At 39.3% G+C, this 20,607-nt stretch overlaps 1 protein-coding gene across 1 annotated transcript; it reads left to right on the top strand.

Annotated features, from left to right (window-relative positions):
- Nucleotides 1-647: 647 nt before the first annotated feature.
- On the top strand, nucleotides 648-18,937 carry myripa (myosin VIIA and Rab interacting protein a; the record flags this gene model as incomplete). The annotated part of the gene is made up of 14 exons (XM_083907803.1): nucleotides 648-757; nucleotides 6,108-6,329; nucleotides 7,868-8,004; nucleotides 9,330-9,410; nucleotides 11,391-11,488; nucleotides 11,727-11,807; nucleotides 12,195-12,347; nucleotides 12,486-12,618; nucleotides 14,169-14,713; nucleotides 15,775-16,824; nucleotides 17,458-17,637; nucleotides 17,732-17,893; nucleotides 18,462-18,539; nucleotides 18,932-18,937. The coding sequence occupies 14 exons, from the start codon at nucleotides 648-650 to the stop codon at nucleotides 18,935-18,937; spliced, it is 3,036 nt and encodes a 1,011-aa protein (XP_083763929.1).
- Nucleotides 18,938-20,607: the final 1,670 nt, after the last annotated feature.

The following is a 20,607-nucleotide window of genomic DNA, read 5'->3' as shown; positions in this document are numbered from 1 at the left end:
TATTGACCAAACAACTAATTCATGAATGTTTCTAAATGAGTGTGTTACTGAGAAGGCCCCTCCTCAGGAATGCTATGCACAAATCCCAAAAATCCTGCTCTGCATTAAAGCCCTGCTTTACTTGTGTAAGTGGCTTGTATTTCAAAGTGAGTTTGAGGCGCTTGGACACAACAGAATGTTTGTATGTGAGCTGTGTGCATATTATACAGTCTGATCACTAGAACTAGAACCTAAGGTACACTTTGCAAAACAATATTTATGACCGCATATAGCCCGAGATTACAATAAAACACAGCGTTCTCAGCAGTAGCTGAACTGTTTGTTTTGAACCTTCAGGGCTTCATAAACAAGGTAAGGACGCAGATGCACACTAAAAAAACAGCGTTAATTGGAACTTCCGGTCTAGGTCTGCTTTAAATAACCAAGAAGAAGTTGGAAAGAGCAGCAAGAGTGAGTGAACATTTGAGAGGGTTTTGAGAGTATTGACCTCTTTTCTGGTATGTGTATGCTACCATGCTGTAGATCATTGTTGGGCTCAGACAATGGTTTAACATTGCTTGTGCGTTCCTTTGGGTTTTGTCTCTGTCTAATTTAGATAACGACTGCAAGCTGGTCGATTGGTCACAGAGCCTGAGTGACAGCCAGCAATGAGTCGGAGGTTGGATCTGTCGGGACTTTCGGACGACGAGGCTGAGCATGTGCTGCAGGTGGTGCAGAGGGACATGAAGTTACGCAAGAAGGAGGAGAAGCGTCTGAGGTGAGCTCAGAACACGGCACCGATGTTTCACACAGGTTTTTAGCCCCAGAACGAGCATGTAGCTCAACCAGCAGCTGTTGATCTGCCAAAGGGAAACCTCAGGGCTGAAAACTCACGACTACATGTGATGAATATCAAGTTATTTACACTTAAGGCATGTGGCCATGGTCCAGCATTAAGATGCTTCCTTTTGATTGTGAACACACGTACCTAATAAAGTGGCTGGTGAGTGTAAGTAATTCTGTCGTTATCCAGAATGGGTAGTTCCAGTATTCAGTATTGACTTTGAATTATTGATGCTTTAATGTGATTAAAATATTACTAATGCAGAGACTGTGACCTGAAGAGCAATGATCTGATATGATAGAGACCAGACCAGAGCCTGTGTTATATGTGTATTTATGTCACTATGAGTTACCTTTCACCATATGAAAGTAGCATAATTATATCCGTGAGAAATGCGCGCGGATATTATGTAATCGGTCTCGCGCGTCCACGTCGTCGTTCGCGTCCGCAGATTTTAGCCGTTAACGTGATAACTGGAAAGGCGTTTGAGATTAAATTTTCTTATTTTTCTTATGGGTCACATACCCCCTGTAGATGATCCCTATTGATTTTGAGCTGTCTACCATTATTATTAATTAGTTAATTAATTAATTAATGATCTAAAAAACATATTTTCGCCTGTATCTTCCAAAGTATTGCAGGTAATGGCTTCAAATTTTGCATGGGCATCACATACCACCTGAGAATTATCCCTATCTTTGTAGCTTTATTATTCATTAGCAAATTAATTTAATTTATTATGTTAAAAACACATTTTCAGCTTTATCTTCCAGACTGATGGAAATATTGCCTTCAAATGTTGTACAATGATTCATGTAACAACTATCTACAAGTACAATCATTATTACTTTATGAACGTTAACTGATTAACTTATTAGTGAGCACAGAAAAAATAGTTAAGGCATTTTGTCTTTATTATTGAGCTCATTTGGACACATTGAGGATATCATGGGTTTATTTAGCATTTATTCATTTAATTATCATATAAAAAATTGTTAAGCCTCCATTTCTTTATTAATGCATTGAATGGAAAGTTTGAACATATTGTATGCTTTTTCATGAAATTGAATAAACATAATGTATGCTTTTTCATGACATTTGGACAAGTTGAAGATATGGCAGGTGTGGTTAGCATTTTAATATTCATAATATTTAACAAGGTATTATAGTTTTATTAAAAACTAGAGAGAAATGTATGAGTTCAGGTATTCTGTGTTCAATATGTTGTTTATATGGATACTTTGAACATGTATAAAGTGTAGTCAGCATTATATCATAATATTTAACAGTTATTTTGTTGAATTTATTGATAATTAATTAAAACAGTTAGTGGCAGGTGCAAGTGCGTATACTTTGGGTATATTGGAAAGTCGAGGATTGGACAAGTTCGCGGATATACTCCTTGCTGTCGGACCCGACAGCGTAGACTAGTTATAATGTGCTAATAAAACAGTTGCTACTTTAATTTCCGTTAGTCACACAAAGGTGTTTTTAGAATAACTTCAGATTTATAGTTTACTGCATCAAGAGATAAATAAATGCAGACAAGACAAAACATCTGGAAGCATTGTGATATATTGTGTGATGCTGTGCACATTCACAGTGATTCATCACGTTTTTCTGGGGGAAATTTCCTTATCGTGCCTCTCTGCAACTTTTCCTCAAAACACTGCACAGGAAGTGACAGCCCTTTCCTGTTGTACTCAGACTAACTTCCTCAAAACTTCTATGGAGCCTTTACAGCCCAAACACAACATGTGTATGAAGAGTGACACTGAATCACACACTGATTTGTTTTCAGATGTTAAGAATAACACACTCAGGTCATTTCCTCATGACATGCTTCATTTTGAAAGCACTGAACATGTGCAGTGATCAGACTTAGTTCAAAGATATTGATATTGATGATGTTGACTTTTGTCAACACACAATTCCTCTAATTTCCTTCAGATTCTCTCCTGTAAGGAATGTATTTCTGTTCTGAAATGAATACGCCCATAACATTTTAAATACAGTCACTGAATTACTTGATTTTAAAACGGCATCTTTTCTAGAACAATGAAAACTACATCCACTATTACAATATAGAGCACAGCAATTGTGGAGAAATAATATTTTCTTAGTGCTGTTTGTGTTTTTTCAGTAGTGTGTCAGGCCCTCGACAGTTCTGACAAAGTTTCAAGAGCTCCCTTGGTTCTGAAGGACAGTGGATTTGGAGATGTTGTCATATTTTAACTCTATGACTGTGTTGTTAATTCAGTTGTTTGTTTTTGTAACATGACTAATGGGATGATGCCCTTTAATTTGGTTTTTACAAACAGCTATTGTTTACTGTTAATGGTATAAAGCAGATGTGTGCTGACTTGAAGGTGATTCTTCACTATTCATTGAATTACGATGACCTTATTGCAGCTACACTACTTCCTAAAAGTGGAGCTGGTAAATAACTCTCCACTTCCCTACCTTAGCAGAGGACAGTTGGCACACGAGACCACGTGCCATTTTCTGAATGAAGCAAACCACTTGCTTCATGCAGGTTGTGCACTTTTATGCTTCCTCAGTATTTCAGACCATCAAGTGGGACTTCATGTATCTTGTCTATCAAATTTTTGCATTAACGTCCCGTGAGAAAATATCTCCGCAGCCTCACAAAATGTTTAGCAGCCATGAATAATTGACAGTATATAGATGCTTTTTCCGAACTATGCTAGTCTGGATGCAGATTGTTATTATCTGAAAATGCTGTTTTCACATTTTATATGATACTTCTCTGGATAGGATTGGCAGGATTTGTGAACTTGCCAACAGTGGGAGTGTTGCAGTGTGAAGGCTTTTTATGTGGATTTTATGTGGAGCCAGGCTTAACTACTGGTGATATATAATCACATCTACTCAGTGTGTGTGTGTGTGTTTGTGGGTGTGCACTTATTATAAACTGCTATAAGTGAGATTATACTTGAAGAATTAACTCACTAATTAGATTTTATAATCTTTATAATATTTTGTGGAGGATAAATGTGTTTGCTGATAGTCTGACAGTCAATGAGATGAATAAGTTGTACTTCCTATTAAGACTTTTACATGAGTGCCCGAAAACGAAATAAAAACGAGGAATATGTCATGCACACTAACCTTCAACCATCAACTTCAAAACACCCTGAAACTGTTTTTCCCACTGTTTAATACTGAAATAGGTTCAGAGCTTAAAGGTGCATCATGTAACAATGTGGCCAAAAACGGTTACTACACTCAAAATCAAAACACTGTGGCGAGTCGTACCTGCCTCCCACTCCCCACCTCCCCTCCAGAGTCGAGGTTGCCAGAGCAGCGTGTCCTCAGTGAGGAGTGACTATGGCGAGTGTTTTATCATAAATGAGTGGCTCTAAGACACACACTTCTGTTCTCTCAGTAAAGATCAAGATGTATTATATTTTTATTTTTTTATTTTTTTATTTTTATAATTAATTTATTGTAACGTTAGCTTTTGACTAGGAAATAACGTTATGCATGATATTTGACAAAACTGTCCTTCATTTTTGCCTCCCCTTTTATAACGTTATATAGTTTATGGCTATATACATGCAAAGACCTAAAGAGGACTCAAATTTGACAAAGTCTCCCTCAGTTCCCTCAGATTTCTAAACTGTTGCCTCAGTTTTGGAAATCCGTTGTGGCAGTGAAGGCAGCGGCTGCTGGAGGAGAGGCTCAGCCGGTGATCATCAGGTAATCAGTCAGTGACATAAGCACGTTTGTAACCTGGTTCTGGTCGCTTGCAGTAGGCTGGGTCCAAACACAGTTCGTTTGGGAAGGACGGAGAGACGGTGTTGTTTGTGTAAATAGTTTATTTATTGCTGTTTATTGTCAGCAATACCTGACAATCTCAATACCTTGAGATTTCTGCGATTCATACCGAGATGTCTTAGGTTTCGTTTCCTCCGCCATTGTAGCTCAGACGTAACTGCCAACCCTGGGTTGCTTGGCAGCTCAGGCTCTACTGACTTCAATGATTGGTAGACGGCGGTAGGAGGCGCCTCATACCAGAACATAAACAAACTTTCCGGTGTGGAAGATATTTTTTTTTAATGCAAATGTTTTTTTTTACTAGTTTTGTTGGTGAGTTCAGTTTGTTATATGAACATTATTCCTGGTTCTCTGTGACATATTAGGAGGATTTTATGGCCAGTTGCTTTAGATTTATTACATAATGCACCTTTAACAGTAGCAGTTGGTAGTAAAAATGTTTATATATATACTTTATTTTTTCAAATTGTTTTGCACAAAGCATGGGCAGCATCAGTGTAAAAACGCTAGCTAGTGCTCTTGTAGGTACTGTTTAGAAAGCTCCTTCAGACAAGGTCAAAGCTGCTCCACAGCACTATGTACAGTGTGGATGTGTCATAATGTGATGTATGTGTAAACATGTCTATTTTAAATGAAAGGAATGTCATTGTTGTTTTTACACCTTAGTATTTGCACACAGATGATATTGTGTGCAGGTTACTTCGCACTTGTGTATCTGAGAGTTGAAGTGTTTGTTCTGTTTCTGTGTTATTTATAACGTCCATTGAGCCAGAGTAATGGATGAGAGGGCAGGCATCTCTCTGTCAGACAGGCATATAAGGGACACTGTTAAATTGTTATTGCTTGGGAGTTACATAAAATATGGCCTGGAGGTTACAGCTGTTTGAATTGTCTGGTCTGATGTTTGAGGAGTGTAGGATTAAAAAAAAAAAAAAAAATCTGCGGATTTTGGACCAGTTTTTAAACAAACTCATACATTTAAAGGCATCAACATGGGCTTTAGGAAATGGTGGAAGGCAGTAATACATTGATCATTTAAAAAACCAGCTTCTGTATTTGTTTTAACAGAAAATCAGTCATTGTAGTCTGTAATTATACATCTGTATTATAACATCGTATTTTGCGCACACAGACACACACACACGCACACGCACACACACATACACATACACACACACACACACACACACACACACACACACACACACACACACACACACACACACACACACACACACACACACACACACACACACAGGTCTGTGCAGATATTCTTCATGAGACGCTGCATTGACTAACCAGAAACAGTAAAACCCTTACTTCGATTCAAAGCTTAGTCCTGAACTTAACCAGGTTTTGGTCTCTATGAGGACACTCTCTCTCTCTCTCCTGGTTTTATAATTTTCTTCCTATAACCATCTCTCTTTTCCTCTTCTCTCTCTCCCTCCCTCCCTCCCTCCCTCCCTCCCTCTTCTCCCCACAGTGAACTGAAGCAGGAGTTGGATGAGGAGGGCAGTCGCTGCCTCCTGCTGTCAAGGCAGAGTTGCTTCAACCAGCACTGCTGCATCCTCTGTTGCCTGCCCTTCACCTTCCTGTTCAACCCCAAACGCCAGTGTCAGGTCTGCCACTACAATGTGTGCAAGGCCTGCAGGGTCTACAACAAGCAGGACAAAGCCTGGCTCTGCTCCTCCTGCCAGAAGAGCCGGTAAGGTCAGCACTATAGTAGTAGTGGTGGTGGAGTGATTTGGTGTGTGCGTCACATACAATAGAGACAGTTAAGGATGAGAGTCTGACAGTGATGTCAAAGATTGTTAAGGTCTTACTCTGCTGTTTGAGAAATAGATTTGGCCGATAAGAAGAAAAACATAGTTACAAGAATTGATGCAGTATAAATTTCATTCGGGCTGAAACAATTACTCGACTAATGGATTACTAAATTAATCTGCAACTATTTTGATGACCAGTTTGAGTTTTTTTTTTTAAAGAATTATACTATTTATATAATTATTTTTGTCAGCTTTTTCAGCTTTTTAAATGTGAATATTTTCTGGTTACTTTGCTCCATATAATAAAGAATTCATTAGAAGTGAATATTTTTGGTTTGTGGGCAAAACAAGACATTTGAGAACATCATCATTTCCAGTTTTTTTTCCTGCTGGATTTTTGTGAGACTTGGGGGGATGGAAAAAAAATCATATGGTGTAAGAAAGCAGTGTTGGTTTTGCATAGGTTTGATGAAACTGTTGATATAATTTAACAAGCAAATACAACGTTTATTGGTAAACATTTTGTGTTTATACTTTGATTATTTTGGGTATGTGATTGGGGTGTCTATGGGAGATTACAAGGATTACAATACAATTCAAATATTTTGGTGTAGCCTTTTTATTTTGAACAAATAGTAACAGTCAAATTGAGAGAGAAACAGTCTGACTGTTACAATCCTCCACCAGAGGGTCGCAGGGGGTGCTGTGCCTATCTCAGCTGACATTGGGCGATAGGCGGGGTCACACCCTGGACAGTTCACCAGTCCATCGCAGGGCCACATATAGAGACAAACAACCATTCACTCACACTCTCACACCCTGGAATAAAAATCATTATTTCTAATTTTGTCAATGTCTTGACAATATTTTCTATTCATTTTGCAACTCTTTTGAAGAATAAAAGTCTGAGTTTTAATGGAAAACACAAACAAATTGTATAGGTGACCCCAAACTTTTCACCGGTAGTGTATGTTACATGATCCTCAGTCATGTGAATCCTCAGATGTCAGATGTGTATTTATTACAAAATCATGTTTACTTGTAGTTTAAGAGCAAAAGTGTTGACAAAAGACGGCCAAGGACGGAGTTTCTGGAGTCAGTGATGAGTTAAGTTGAAAAGCTTTATTGGAAACATGAACAAGGAGATGTGAACAGTTGTGCATCCTCTGTCTTTCTGCCTCTGAATCCCAGAGTTATGATATATCTAAGGTTTTGGAGAAAAGGGGGAGAGGCGAGAGATGTCAGGTCGAGATGTCTGACGACTTCCTCTGCTGATACCTAGAGTCGAACGTGGGGACGACTGAATAGTTGAGTTCTTGGTCCTCTTCCCCAGTTAGGTTAGGTTTGGTTCAACAAAGATGTAATGAGGCACACTCTGTAGACAAATGATGGGGGCCAGGGTTACACAGAGCTGCTCTTGTCCTGAGTTTGTTTGGCTTCTGCTTTTAAATGTCTGGTTCTGTCTGTCTGTCCTCAGGCTGTTGGAGACTCAGTCTCTGGAGTGGTTCTACACGAATGTGAAACAGCGATTCAAGCGATTTGGCAGTGCCAAAGTCTTGAAGACTCTGTACAGGAAGCACCTGGCAGAGCACAGAGCGCTCTCTGACCTCATTGGTAAGCTACTATTGTCTTTACCTTTGATCATTTTTTGAGTGTTCAATTAAAAATGAATGTTGAAGTTGCAAAGAAAAGAATAATCAATCTCCAAGAAATAATATTACTTTAATAGTTTTATGTGAAAGTGTTTCTCTAATTATGACATTTGAAAGAGGGAATAGAGTCTATGACTAGTTCAGATCTTTTCTGCACACCTAATCTTTCACTGAATCATGCAATCGGATTACTTAAAGGGACACTGTGTAGTATTTATGGGTTTATATGACCCAAAATCTACTTTTTTATTAATATTATGTGCTCCTGCATTGTCTAGTCGCTGTGTAATAGTTTATGTTTCATTTTCGTAGTGTTTCAAAAAGTCATGTAAAATAACATGGTCGCGGGCCGCTGTTGCATAGCCACTGTTAGCAGCGAGACGCCATGTTTCTATCGGAGCCTGTAAGGACAAACAAACTGACTTAGTTTCCTGTGTCTCATTTGCATTTAAAGAGACAGGCACTCAAAACTGAGTGTTCTGAACAGGGCTGTTTTGGCAGGGTGCTATTTTGTCTGATCGTTATTGTTAAAGCGGACCGAGACCGGAAGTTCCAATTAACGCTGTTTTTTAGGGTGTATCTGCGTCATTACCTTGTTTATGAAGCCCTGAAGGTTCTAAACAAACAGTTCAGCCACTGCTGAGAACACTGCTGTTTTATTGTAATCTCGGGCTCAGCGAGATCTCTGAAAAAACCCAGTCCGCTTACGTAAACATTGCTTCTCCTGAACAGCCGATCGTCCTGCTCCGGGCACTAGTTAAACCAATGTTTTGATAATGAGTAGCAGTGCATCCACCGTTCCAGAGGAGGGAGCTGTACTTCTGAGAGCAGATGTGCTGAATGGTACTGGCCAATCACAACACACTCTGTCTTCTGGGGGGTGAGAGTTGAGTCTGAAATCTCGCGGCTGGGAAACACCGTCAGAAAAGAGGATCTTATCGGCTCGTTTACAGCAACTAGGAGGTTTTTGACCATAAAAACAAGTTAATGTATGTAAGTAGACCTCCATAACTAACATGTGCAACAGAACCACTCTATGTGAGCTTTAATATAGAACATACTCTTATACTGCAATAAATAGTTGATGCGCTAAATTGATGCAAGCAGTCACACTTTTAATGAAAAAGTATTTCATTGCATCAGAAACACTGACAAAAGGCTGTCAGTGACTGATGTTTGGTTGGTTTGTTCATTTATGTTTCCTTTACCTTTTTTTTTTTTAATAACAATTACAAATGTACTTTGTGTTAATGTTTAATGTCTCATGTCTGTGCTTTTGATGTGCAGAAGGCAGTGGCTACGAGGAGAGTGTTTGCAATGAGGGCAGCATCTGTGGGAGCGACTCAACCTTCTACAGACAAAGTGAAGGTGCAGACGTGTCTTAGTTTTTCCCCTTTAAACTTCAGTTTAAGTTGAACCTTGGACATGTGTGACACTTCCCTTGCTTTCTAATTGCAAGTAACGTTTTCATAAATATCAAACTATTTTTGCAAGAGGTGTTACTTGAGGTAATAGCGATGTAAAAATGTTGGGGAAGCCTTGAGAACCTTTCCAGTTTCTAATAATCAGCTAATGAAGCTACTAGGGATGGGCATTTCAAGCAAACATGGTATTTGAATATTCGATGGGATTATTCATCAAATATTCACATATTCTAAACTCCAGCGCATGAAAAGCTGATATTTGAGAAGTGAAATCAAGTTTATGTGATTTACAGAAAGTCTGCAAGAATTATTTAAAGAAAATTAGTCATGTGCATACATTTAGGCACCCTTGTCATTTTATTGATTTCAATACCTTGAGCACTAATTATTGGAACTCAATATTAGTTTGGTAACCTCAGTGACCCTTGACCTCCATACACAGGTGAAGCCAATCATGAGAAAGGGTATTTAAGGAGGTCAATTGTAAATGTTTCTCCTCTTTGCATCTTCTCTGAAGAGTGGCAACATGGGAGCCTCTCAAATGACCTGAAAACAATGATTGTTCAACATCGTGGTTTAGGGGAAGGATACAGAAAGCTATCTCAGAGATTTAAGATCTGTTTGAACTGTGAGGAACATTGTGAGGAATGTGAAGACCACAGACACAGTTCTAGTTAAGGTCTGAAGTGGCAGACCAAGAAAAATCTCAGATAAGCAGAGGTGAAGGATGTGAGAACAGTCACAGTCAACCCACAGACCAGCTCCAAAGACCTACAACATCATCTTGCTGCAGATGGTGTCACTGTGCATCGTTCAACTATTCAGCACACTTTACACAAGGAGATGCTGTATGGAAGAGTAATGCAGAAAAAGCCTTTTCTCTGCACCTGCCACAAACGGAGTCGCTTGAGGTATGCTAAAGCACATTTGGAATAAGGTGCTGTGGACTGATGAAACTAGAGTTAAATAGAGTTATTTGGGCAGAAATAAGGGGCGTTATGCATGGTGGAAAAAGAACAAAGCATTCCAAGAAAACCATTTGCTACCTACAGTAAAATGTGGTGGTGGTTCCATCATGCTGTGGGTCTGTGTGGCCAGTGCAGGGACTGTGAATCTTGTTAAAGTTGAAGGTCGCATGGATTCCACTCAATATCAGCAGATTCTGGAGAACAATGTCCAGGAATCAGTGACAAAGTTGAAGTTGTGCCGGGGCTGGATTCGTTGAACAAGACAACGACCCTAAACACTGCTCAAAATCTACTAAGGCATTCATGTAGAGCAGTAGTCTCAGACACGCGGCCTGCGGGACTATATTTTCTGGCCCCCCACTTGATGTCAAAGTTTAATGTAAGTGCGGCCCGCAGTGACGATAAGGAAGAACGGTGCAAGAGGGAGAGAAAAGCTGCAGACTGTAGCAGCTGCTGATTCAAAGCAGTTATACACACACACACACACACACACACACACACACACACACACACACACACACACACACACACACACACACACACACACACACACACACATCTATATCACAAAGTCTCAGCTGCTGTCAAGTTACTATAGAAGCCTTGTAGAAGTTCCAATTAACGCTGTTTTTTGGTGTGTATCTGCGTCATTACCACATGCCTAATTTTGTTTAAATAATTCTTGCACAATTTCTGTAAATCATATAAACTTTATTTCACTTCTCAAATATCACTGAGTTTTTCTCCAATATGATATATTTAACTGATGTTTCTTATTAAAAACGACCAATGATTTATAAAGGAAAATCATGTTTCTGTCTGCACAGATTAGCCTTTACCAGACATGTAATGCGGGGCCAGACGCTCTCTCCTGTTTGTTGTAATTGCTTTGACTTCATCAGCTTCAATCATTATTGAAGCAATGATAAGTGACTGATGTACTTCCTTGTTTTCAGAGCACAGCATGACTGAGACGCTCACTGTGGCTTTGCGTGTGGCGGAGGAGGCCATAGACGAGGCCATTTCCAAAGCAGAGTTTGACACTGACAGTCAGGTTATTCATGTTTGCCCTTTCAATCTTCTGTAAATGGCCATTTCTTGGTCAAATGCATGTTTATACACACTTTTTAGAGGCTTCATATGACTTTTTTGTCACATTTTGGGATAATAAACCTTTAAACTGAACACTGCAAATATGTCTATTCAGAATTGATACTTCGGCAAGTAATCGGCTTATAAAGTGTGAGTGTGTGCGGAGTGGTGCTGAATTGTTTTGTTTGTTTGTTGACCAGGAGAAGCAGAATGAGGCTCACTATCTGCAGGAGCACAGAGAAGAGCTCATTGAGGAACTCGCCCAAACTATTCTGCAAAAAGTAAGAAACCAATGTGAACCTTGATGATATGATATGATATCTGAGCTGTAAACACTCACATATGGGTTTTATTTTAATACAAAGAACAAAAATGTAAAAATGTCTGAAGGTTCTTGGTTCCACACTTGGTCACATGTAGGCTGCCAATAGCAATTGGTTGACTGGGATCACCAGTGATTGTTAACACCTACCACTATATAAACATGTTCCTTTCATGTAACTTCTTGTAATGGCTATAAAAATCTAATTTGAGTCAACACACAGACTGTTTATGTGTCTCCTGGAAACAGATTTCATTATTTTAATTGAAAAATATCTTCTTTTTTTTTTATTTCAATTTGCAATCAGAAATAAATGCACCACTAATCCTGTGTCTGCATACAAAAGATCATTAGGAGCAGGAAGACTCTGGCTGAAATGAAGGAAAAGAACAACCAGGACTGGCCTCGCGAACAAAACACTGATCCCAATCATCATTATCATCATCCAGCCACGTGTGATGAAGCCTGCAGCTCTCTGAAACACCAGCCAGGCCTCTGGGTAAAACACACACCACAGTCATTTGTGTTTGTGTCCCAACTGACCTCTGCTGGTGTAACTGTTGTAACACAAGAGCAGGTGAGTGAGACTCAGTTTTGTTTTCAGCTTTTAATTTGTCTCATCTCCTTCCATCTTCAGAGGTCGCACTCTGCCTTTTCACTCCTGGACAATGAGACTCCAGCACTGATACAAGACTCTCTGCAGGTGTTGAAGGACGGCAGCGGGTCCACTATCACAGCTTGGAAGAGTTCAGACAGACTGGACAACTCTGGTGAAGGTATTTTTGCTCATTGTTTAAATCTACCACAATTCAACATTGAACGATTTTTATTTCAAAAGTAAAACTGAGAAGCCAACATTTTCAATGATAAATACATATGGGTGGATAATTTGTAAGAATATTTTCTTTAATATCAACCACAATATTATTGACGTACTTCAGACTTTCTGAAATATATTTTCTGTAAAGCTTTCTACCGGAAATCAAAAGTGGTGACTATCACACATTTTTTAGCCTATATACATTGGTTTCCATCATTTTTTACAATGTCTTTTATTGATTAGGGCGACAACAACTTATTAATCAATTACTTTTTTTGATAATTGATTAATTAATTTTTTTTATTTTTTTTGCAATATTTAAATATAAACATTTGCTTGTTTCTAATATGACAAAGGAAATTATGAAAAACTGATAAATTTTGCTTTGTGGACAAAGAAAAACATTTGATCATCATCCAAAACAAATAATCAGTTGCAGACCTACTGCAGTAATGATTACTATAAAAGCTCTTTTCTTTCTATTTTTCAAAGTTGCAGTGTAATGATATTTGTTATAAGAGTTATTTCAGCCATTGGTAACATGATAGATGATAATATGATGGACTATAACAAATGTGAAATAACATTGTCAGGGAAAGCTTTCTTATATATATATATATATATATACTGTATATAGTATGTATATCAATATATATATATATATATATAGTACACTCAACAAAAATATAAACGCACAAAGAAAAACTTGTAGTTATTATGTGACGTCAATAAAGTGGCTTTAATTTGCAAGCATTAGGATACATTTCAAAACAAAAGTCCTGGAGTAATGGCAGGAAGAACACAATGTGGGTCGATGATCCAAGTTCACAAACTTCAATAACGCATGGACATCACCAGGTTGTCGATGGTGGCCTGGAATGATCGTGGAATGATGCACATTCAGTTGTGTTGCCACAGCTGGTAACGCTCAACCCAGCGCTCATCATGAGCCAATGGCACGCTCCCCTCATGATTTGTGACCTGTGGCATATTGACAAGTGACAAAAGTCCACATTTTGGTGTGCGCAGAGTGACACTGGACGACTGGGTTTGAACAAAACAAATCATTCCATAAACAAATGCATCAAGAATCTGAGCAAATGACATTCTATTTTTGTTCACCATTTCAAGTTTGCGCGTTTATATTTTTGTTGAGTATATATTTACTGATAGTAATTAAACGTAGAAGGAGTTCAGAGAGATAGTAGGACTTAAACTTTTTTTTAAATATATATATATTATTTATTTAGAAATGTACTAAATATATGGTTTTTTTTTAAATCCTTTATTGGTCCTCTGAATGAGATCTGCTCCAAACGTCAGTGGGTTCCCCTTTGGGTTCCCTCCCAAAAAACACTTTAGTTCTTTTTTTTTGTTGAAGTTCTGTCAGCTAATATGTGCCTTCAGTGTTTTGTGTTTGTTGCGTGATTGATTTGTGTCTCTTTTTGTCTGCATGGTACCTGTGTGACTGTGTGCTTACACATGGAGGTGTGTTGTCAGTGCTGCAGAGCCCAGACAGGAACTTGATTGCCCTGCAGAGCATCCAGTTGTCTCTTCCCTGCCTGCTGACCAAAAGGAAGAGCCTGGTCTACAGTGTCTTGGAGAGGGAGTCTGGTGTAGTGTCCACTTATGAAGGCTTAGGATCGGAAAATAAAACCAATCCTGAGCCCGACAGCTCCTGGGGTTCGGCGCTCCGAGAGATCCAGAAGAATATGACAGATTCTAACTTCAACCCACATGACGCTCGGGACAGGATCCCGTCTCCACGAACAGACCGCAGAGGGAGCAGAGATGATCCGCCTTCAGACGCTGATGGGAAGTGCAAACCTCTGCACGCTTTCTTTAAGAGGAACGTGCCTGTGGAAGTTAGGCGAACTTCAGCGTCAAGAGGGACAAGTATCATTGATATGAACTTTAATGCAGAGGTAGCGTCAGAGGAGGAGGAGGAGGAGGCAAGCAGTGTTGCTGCTGAGGTGGGAAAAGTCAGGAGATCACGGAAGAAAAGGAGGAGTAAAACGGTGAAAGTAGCTACTTCCTCTTTGATGGTAAGAAATCATTCATGTTAAAAGTGTACTGTGTAACTGCTGTTTCTCAGTCTTCTCTTCTTGTAGCACACAATCATTTTATGTTGAGACAGATGGAAGCGACAGCTGCACAGTGAGACTGCTGTGAGACATGTCAACGTTTGACTAAAAACACAAAGAATCACCCACAAAAAGTTTTCAGAAGTAATGTCTATTATCTGCTCTACACTACAGTGTTGCCATTCACTCACAATTTCATACAGCCACATTTATGTTTTCTATTCTCTATCATCATATCAAATAACTAACAAGTGTATTTATGTATGTGATTGAATGTTGTATGTGATACATTTAATAATGGGATAATTATGACCAAATGTCTCATTATTACTGTTATAAATAACATTGCTAGCAAACATATAATATATTATAGTCTATCACCTTGGTGGCAGCTGAGCCTCAGCTACACACTGTATTTAAAAGACAGTGAGGGTCGTGGGCCATGTTTTCATTATAACATGATATTAAGTGGGGGGAGCGCATGTAATCGATTGGGGAGTTTGAGACCCCTGATTTTCACAGCCAGAACTGGGAATCTAACCCACAACCTTCAAGTTGGACTCACTCCACTGAGTGACTCATTTAGTATTTAGTATTCATTTAGTATTACATTAGGATTAGATGCCACTTTTCTCAAAACTTGTAATTTATTTTTTGGTGTATGAAGTTTATTTCATCACTTAATCATTAGCTACTGCCCTAAATGCATTATGAGGTAACTTTCAAGCTGCATGCCTCTTGTCTTCTTTGATATTAATTGGACAGATGAATTATTAGAAACAGCTTTGTAAAAAAGTTTCACGTGAAGGCAGGAGAATTACAAGTTTAGCATGTATAGTGTTAGCTGGGTGTACCTAATAAACTGGTACTTGCATACATGCGATTGTGCTTCAATCAACACACAAACCTATTTTTGACAATGGGATTTCTTGTATTTATAGGAATTAAACAATTGGTCCCAACCTTCTCCTGATGCCGTGACATCTGATACTTTGACGTGTGAGGCCTCCACCCCCGAACAGTTTGGCCTTGAGAGTGACCTGACTGGACATGCAGTGAATCAGACGGACAAGGAGCTCATGGTCAAATTACAAGAGCTTTCAGGCCGAGCATGTGACTCCAATGGTAAAGAAGAACTAGACAAAGAGACGGGTTCCAGTGGTGATGGACAGAGTCAAGGAATTGAGGAGACAGCTGGTGAAGATAAGAGTTTTTGGAAGATGGAGATCGAATTGGATAATGGAAGAATGGAAGACGAGCAAGAGGAGGAAGATTTAGAAATAGACGAAGAGATGGAGTGCAGATTATACAAGATCGTCGAACACTCCAGGCTCACTTATCTTTCCTCTACTGATGATGAGTTAGACAAAGTCAAACGGAGTGAAGGAGAACTGGATGAAGATATGGATGAAGACAATGATGAGCGAGAGGAACTCACTTTTAAACTCTGTCAGCTGGAAAAAGAGGTGAAAGCTTTTCAGTTCTCATCCACAGAAGACGAGCTGGACAGAGTTGGCGTTGAAGAGAAGAAAACGGAAGAGGAGGCAGGGGATGGGAACAATGAGGAGCTGGCTGTGAAAGTGTGCAAATTAGCAAACCAAGTCAATGCCACTCAGTGTTCATCCACAGAGGATGAGTTGGACAGAGTAGGCAGAGACGGGGAGATACTGTGGAAGTTACATCCACAAAAAGCTGTTCAGGCAGCTCACCTACGTGATTTGACCAGTCTTGTCAGCAGCACTCAGTTTTCTTCCACTGAGGATGAGCTGGATGAAGCTGAAAAGTTTGAAGGAGAGAGCAATCTGAAGGTCAATGAAGGCGGGAACGAGAGCAGCTGTGATATGGAAAACGTATGGGACACAGCAAAGAAGCAGAGAGAGTCATTTGCAGATTTGGACGTGAAGATGTTTGATCTCAAGGATGAGACGCAAGAATCAAAGAGTGAAAATGCTGATGAAAAAGCAACATCGGAGAATGTTGTGGACAACCACATTAAGACCGATGATGTCCAACAAGTGGAAACATCAGAAGATCCTCAGAAGAGACATTGCTTTATGGAGACGTCAGCCAATGTGAGTGAGGGTGATATAACAGAAGCGTGTATATGTGGAGATAAGGCTGGAAATGCAAGAGATACACAGAAAAGGCAAGAGATGAAGTTGAAATCAATGTCTGGAGAGAACACGGAAATAATCAGCTTAAACGAGACAAGAACAGAACAAGGAAATTGGGTAGAGGCTGAATGGTTGGAAGAAAATAAGGAGGATAAGTTTAAGGAAGGCAGTGCTGATCAAGATAAATGGGAATCAACAGCAAACAGTGATGAGGAAGATGCAGAATTTGACAGAATAATCAGCAGCATGCTAACGATTACTTTAGAGGACATGCAGGTAGAAACACTCCAGAATACAGCTGCAGAATCTTGCAGAACAAATGTAGAGCTAGAAGATGCAGATGGAAGAGTTAAAATAAGTAGAACAAGTGGTTTTAAAGATCAGGTCATTGATACACAAAGTACAAATGCATCAAAAGAGACAGGAAGTGACAAGGAGCTTCAGAGACACTGCAGTTATGTGAAGCCAGAGTCTGCTGGGAAAGAAAAAGGAAACATTTTGAGACATTAGAATTTCTTTTTTGTTTAAATATCTGCCTATAAACAGTCAATATCAAGAAAATGCACATTTGTGTGTGTGTGTGTATTGTAGAGGTATTCAGCAGTGTCCCTGTGCAGCATCACCACTGAGGTGCTGAAGGTGCTGAACGCCACCGAGGAGCTGCTGCAGGGAGTTGAAGGAGGAGACGATAACAGACTCTCCACCGTCACACTGCCACCAAACACAGACGCCAAGAAGCTGGACCACCAATTCTGCAGACTGGAGGAGAATGCAAGTCTGGCTCCATCAAAAGTCATCAAAAGGTGACCAAAATGAAGCAGTATTTTAGCTAATATAAGTAAACTATTCTGTTGGTCTGCTGCAGGTGTATGTGGCGGCTGGTGCGGTGTACCATCTGGAGGCGGAGCTGACTGACCTCGAGGAATGTGCAAGGAGAACCTGCACCTCCACACCTGATATGGAACTGTCCTTCCTGGAGGAGCAGGTGGCATCAGCAGCTGCCAGAGTCCAACACTCTGAACTGCAGGTGAGTAGAAACTGGACATGCATTTATGGTTGGAGATGCAAGTGGAATTTTAGGATTAAACACAGACCATTTTAGACTTGGTTGAATAGTGAGTCGTGAAAAATAAGGGGGAACCCAACTAAAACCTTAAAGCACAATGTCTGCTGAGATAGGCACAGCACCCCCCTAACCCTCTGGTGGAGGATAAAGCAGTAGATAATGGATGGATGGATGGACGTTTCCTTTCCATATCAAGGTTTTTTAAATGATCTGTAATAATCACTCCCCAATAGCTATTTGCTAAGCAATTTTTCCAAATGAAATGTAACTGCAAAACTTTTTATTTATATTACTATTAATGAGCTTTCTTACCCTCCTGCAGTACCTCTACAGCCCACACACTATACTTTTTACCTATGTTGTGGCCTACTACTTACAAATTATCCCAAAAAAAATTATATCATTTATACATTAATATAAATCGGGAGTGATTTCTGCTCCAGTTTATTATTTTGACAATATGACTGACTGGCCTAATTAAAGTCCAGTCTGATTACGTTGCATGTTCATCTTGTCATTCATGTTGTAGATTTGTGACATCTCTGCAAGAATTGCTGCATTGAGAAGTGCAGGCCTCATCGTGGGGACCAGAACCACTCCAGTTATGGTAAAGCTCCTGCATGTTAAGACGGCCTACCAGACGATATCCAACATTTTAATGTATAAATTAAAATGTTTTTACAGCCTGTCACCCTGGACTCAACAAGACAATTTAGGAGATGATTACCTGCACCACCAGCAAAAGGTAAAAGTCACAAGTCACATTACATGGCAAAATAATCACAACGTCCACGTTATAGTTTATTCGTTTTCAATTAACTGTGTGATTCCGTTTCAGAAGACAAAGAATCCCAAATCACTGAACAGGACTGTTGCAGGTGCAGTAATGCCAAAACAGCATGTCTCACTTTAGTTAATTAAGACACTAATAATAATATATTATAATAATATTCTTTAGCTGTGCAAGAACACTCACCGATTTTGGTGCCATCTTTTCAGAAATAAGTTTATTTTCACATTGTATAAAACATTGATTGAACAGACACAGCAGCATTTAAGACTTTTCAAAAATTATTACACAGTATCTGTAAAAGGATGTAAGTGATTTTTTTAAGACATTTTAATGCCATTAATTGAAGATTTGACATTGATGAAAAAGCTTACATAAATAATGTGTAGTGACTCAAACGATGAAAACCAGGCAAAATCCATGTACATGGAAATTATATAATATATAACATGGATACAATTGGGAAAAATGTTGCATGTCTACACTCAATACTATCAACCTGTATTATCCCTTGTGTATATAATATTTTACAAAATGTGTACAGCAAAGCAAACAGTGAGTGTTTAAGTACGAAAAATAAAATCATTTGAAGAGTTGCCACTCAGGTGAAGGTGGGTGTAATGGTGAGGATTTTACACCCAAATATGAGTGAAGTAAACAAGTTTTTTCCCTAAACTGTATTAAAAGTATTCTACGGCTCAACAAGCAAACATGAGGCCAAACTGCTCATGAATTCTGCCGTTAAATCTGTCCTTAAACGGCTACATCTACAAAAATATCACCGTTTAAGGAAGAATTTCTAACTTACATTAGAGAACCAGCTCTGTCCACTGAAGCCTTCTGGGATATGTAGTTTTGGTCAGGAGTTGTCAGAGATCAGGAAGCATTCCTTCTGATCAGGGACTATGAATCCTTCTTTCTGTTCGCTCTCTCTTCTGTCGGACATAACAAAAGACTGTTTGTGGTCGATAACCACGTTGCCATCTTTGTCCTGAGTGGGAGCTTCCACTTCTGCGTATGAAGGCCGCCCAGAACCACGCCTGAACTTCATGATCGGCCAGCGTGTTGGTCGTCGCTGGGGGAGTGAGACACACAAAATGAATACAAGTCTGTACTCAAAATGTACTCATTTGTCACTTTATAAGGAAAACTCGCACTGTTTTAAGAATACCCTTTCACCTGCTATCTACTGAAAGAGCATCCGAATAAATTGACTGAATGTGGCATCACTAAACACACAACCTGTACAATTGAAAAAGCGTTACAGCAGCAGAAGCCTAAAACTAATTGTAGACTCCTTTTTGTGCATGACCTCACTGTATTTTACCCATCATGGGACTGGAGAAAAACTATTTCACTTTTAATGTCCTTGATGGTAAATAATTGAATCAACAAATTCCTAACCAACGCTATAAAGTAAAGGCAGTTGTACCTAATAAAGAGGCTGCTGAGTAGGATTTAAAAGAAAAATGTCCAAAAGTACCAACATCTTGAAGTTGTGCTGAACTTGCAAACATGAAAGACTAACTTTTGTAGCTGGTAAAATGGCCACGAGGACGAATTCTTTTCGTTGGGACACAAAATGAAAGTGGTACAAATGTAAACTGAGTCACTGACCTCCATGAGGAAGAGGCTGATGCTGGACATTGGATGGTTGTATATGTAAAAGGACGAGAAGACGACTGCTGCCATGACGACCATCGTCACAACGATGCCTGTGAGGAGGCCGATCTGCAGCCGCTCTTCACTCTGTCCTGTAGTGTTGACATGTCCTGCTGTACAGAGGTGAAAAGGACTAATCACTAACTGAACTGACGTAGAAATCACATTTTCAAGTGAAGACGGGCATTAAAATAATTACCTGAACTTAATTCATAACATTTTG

Source organism: Microchirus variegatus (assembly GCF_963457635.1).
Source record: "Microchirus variegatus genome assembly, chromosome: 21".
Taxonomy (NCBI): domain Eukaryota; kingdom Metazoa; phylum Chordata; class Actinopteri; order Pleuronectiformes; family Soleidae; genus Microchirus; species Microchirus variegatus.
This window is presented reverse-complemented; position numbering and strand designations above follow the sequence as displayed.